The 3,052-nt window shown below is 36.7% G+C and overlaps 1 protein-coding gene across 1 annotated transcript; it reads right to left on the bottom strand.

Moving 5' to 3' along the window:
* Positions 1-1,769: 1,769 nt before the first annotated feature.
* On the bottom strand, positions 1,770-2,744 carry LOC139005701 (olfactory receptor 4F3/4F16/4F29-like). The gene has a single exon (XM_070407944.1). It carries the CDS (start codon positions 2,739-2,741, stop codon positions 1,770-1,772), a length of 972 nt encoding a protein of 323 aa, XP_070264045.1. The 5' UTR covers positions 2,742-2,744.
* Positions 2,745-3,052: the final 308 nt, after the last annotated feature.

Below are 3,052 nucleotides of genomic sequence, written 5' to 3'. Positions count from 1 at the left end.
AAAAGCCAACACAAGATCTACCCAATTGGGAAAAAAAAAAAAAAAAAAAAAAAAACACATGAAAACAAATGGCAGGGAAAAGGCTCCATAAAAATATTGCCATGGAGCAAATGAACCAAAAATCATGACCAAATATTTAACCATGAATTTTGTTTAATTTACTGGATCTATCAACTTGAGAAGAGATATATAGATTGAAAATCTCAAAAAGATAAGCTAGGAAAAAGAGATTAAATATGAACAGACACATCTCATGAAAGAAGTAAAAGAAAAAAAGTATTCACCACAGATTTTAAGGTAAAATTGGAAAGAGTCCAGAGGAAAGCAGACACTGCTGACACAAATAGGAGAGAGCTAAAGAAAGGGATAAGGCCAAAACCGGTTTGGCTCAGTGGATAGAGCGTCGGCCTGCGGACTGAAAGGTCCCAGGTTCGATTCCGGTCAAGGGCATGTACCTGGGTTGCGGGCACATCCCCAGTGGGAGATGTGCAGGAGGCAGCTGGTCGATGTTTCTCTCTCATCGATGTTTCTAACTCTCTATCTCTCTCCCTTCCTCTCTGTAAAAAGTCAATAAAATATGTTTAAAAAAAAAAGAAAGGGATAAGAACCAAATGAAATGGAAATGAATTAAAAGATTAAAAGGTGTAGGAAGAAGATACAGATATGAAAGATTCAATACACACATAATTTGGGTCCCAAAGTGGAAAATGCAATGGAACGGAATACATCTTTAAGGCTAACACATAAGAAAACTTTCCAGAAATAAAAGAACTGACTTTCAGATTGAAAGAGTATCCTATCCAAAAAACAAAAGCCTCTGACACAGAATGTTCTACATAAAATATAACATTTGACAAAACACAACACATTTGGGGCTCCAGTGGCGCAATCGGTTAGCGCGCGGTACTTATAAAACACAACACATTTTTCTTTTTAATATATTTTTATTGATTTCAGAGAGGCAGGGAGAGGGAGGAATATCTACACTTTTTTTGCTTTTTATTTAGTTATAAAACTGGTCCACTTGATATAGAAATATTTTACATTTTTATTCATTTATTCATAAACCAGTACCACCTCTTTTAGCTTCAAAATATTCAATCTATTTATAATATTTAAGAGTCACATAATTTTCTTTGCCATATAAAAATAATGACTATTGTTTAGAAAACAATTGGAGTGAAACATAATTACCATACACACCTTCTGATCTCAGAACATTTGATTAATAATAGTAAAGTTTCCTGAGTTGTCACTCTTTGATTTACCCCAAATTTCACCTTTCAATTCTAATTCTAAAACCTTAGTATTAACTAAGTCTGAGCATGGATGGGCATATCCAGAAGTTAGAAGCCTCAAAGTTTAAAAGCTACCTGGGTAATTATCTTCATGTTGTTTATTCCTCCTGGTATATAGACACCGAGTAATTCAAAGAGCATGAATATTGGTACATGTGTAGATTAGAAGAGATATGTCTCTTGAGAATTACTACCAAAGATAAGACAATTTACATTCCCGGAAAATGTGCCCAAAATGTGAGATTGCAGCTTTCACCAAAGTCTTCAATAATAAAGGAGACTGCATTCCAAAGCTGAAGTCACTCGTCCTCAACATTTTTAGGATCCTTCGAAAAGGATCCTTGTGAAAAACTGGCCAGATCAGAACAGAGTCCTTGAGGAGATATTTCACAATGGATATTGAAATCATTTTCTAAATTAAAAAGATCTATAAAAAGCTTAATTAAAGAGATTCATTTCCAAGTACTATAGTCAAGATGAATCTGAATTTCTTGAATTATGCATGAAGGAACACTTCCTGAAACTTAAAACCTTACCAAACAGTCTCCTCATTGCCACCTTCATCTCCTTATTTCTAAATGTATAGATAATAGGATTCATAAAAGGAGTGATAAGGGCATCAAAAATGGCTAAAAATTTATCTATGGGTAAGGTAGGGAATGGCCACACATAGACAATAATACAAGGACCGAAGAAAAAGACCACCACAGTGATGTGAGCTGAGAGAGTGGAGAGGGCTTTAGATGAGCCCCCTGAGGTGTGTTTGCGAACTGTGACCAGGATGAAGATGTAAGATATAACCAAGATAAAGAAGGTGCCCATGGAAATGAAACCACTGTTGGCAGTGACCAGAAACTCCAATCTATAAGTGTCTGTACACGCAAGTTTGATGAACCGAGGAAAATCACAATAAAAGCTATCCATTTTGTTGGGACCACAAAAGGGTAAGTTTACAACAAAAGCTAGTTGAGCCACAGAGTGGATGAGTCCAATGGTCCAAGCAACAGCCAAGAGAGAAATGCACATTCTTAGGCTCATGATGGTCAGGTAGTGGAGGGGTTTACAGATAGCAATGTATCGGTCATAGGCCATGACTATAAGCAGCACCATCTCTGCACCCCCAACAGTGTGAATAAAGAACATCTGAGTAATGCACCCTTTCAAAGAGATAACTTTATGTTTTCTGAAAATGTCATAAACCATCTTTGGGGTTGCAATGCTAGAAACACCTGTGTCAATAAGGGAGAGATTTGCCAGCAAAAAGTACATGGGGGAATGTAAATGATGGTCTGAGATAATTGTCAGCACAATGAGAAGGTTTCCTAGCATACTTGCTATATAAAATATTGTGAAAAGCAGAAAAAGAAGAATCTGAATCTCCCAGGAATTGCTGAGTCCCAGCAACAAAAATTCAGACACCACTGAGTAATTTCCTCCATCCATCAACTTGGTGTACTAGGCTGATCCTGAAGTTACCTGGAAAGCATAAGAGAGAGGTGACATAATATTTTTAAGGTGGAAAGGAAGTCCTGGCTATGGAGTTACACAAATGTCAAAAAACTAAAGATCACCTTGTCATGGTACACAGCTACTTCGAGTTTATGTAGCTCAAGAATCACAGAGCCAGCACCAGACATTATTCTAGATCTTTGGTATCATTTAATCATGTGCCTCAAATTTAGTTTGGGCGTTAGTGGATAAAGAAGACAGGAAAATGTAGACAAAGGCACCTAAGAATTTAAGGAGCAGTACAT

Source organism: Myotis yumanensis, unplaced genomic scaffold (assembly GCF_028538775.1).
Source record: "Myotis yumanensis isolate MYYU_CA2020_CCGP unplaced genomic scaffold, mMyoYum1.0.hap1 SCAF_1, whole genome shotgun sequence".
NCBI classification, from domain to species: domain Eukaryota; kingdom Metazoa; phylum Chordata; class Mammalia; order Chiroptera; family Vespertilionidae; genus Myotis; species Myotis yumanensis.
The sequence above is the reverse complement of the archived record's forward strand: the minus strand, read 5'-3'. Positions and strand labels throughout refer to the sequence as shown.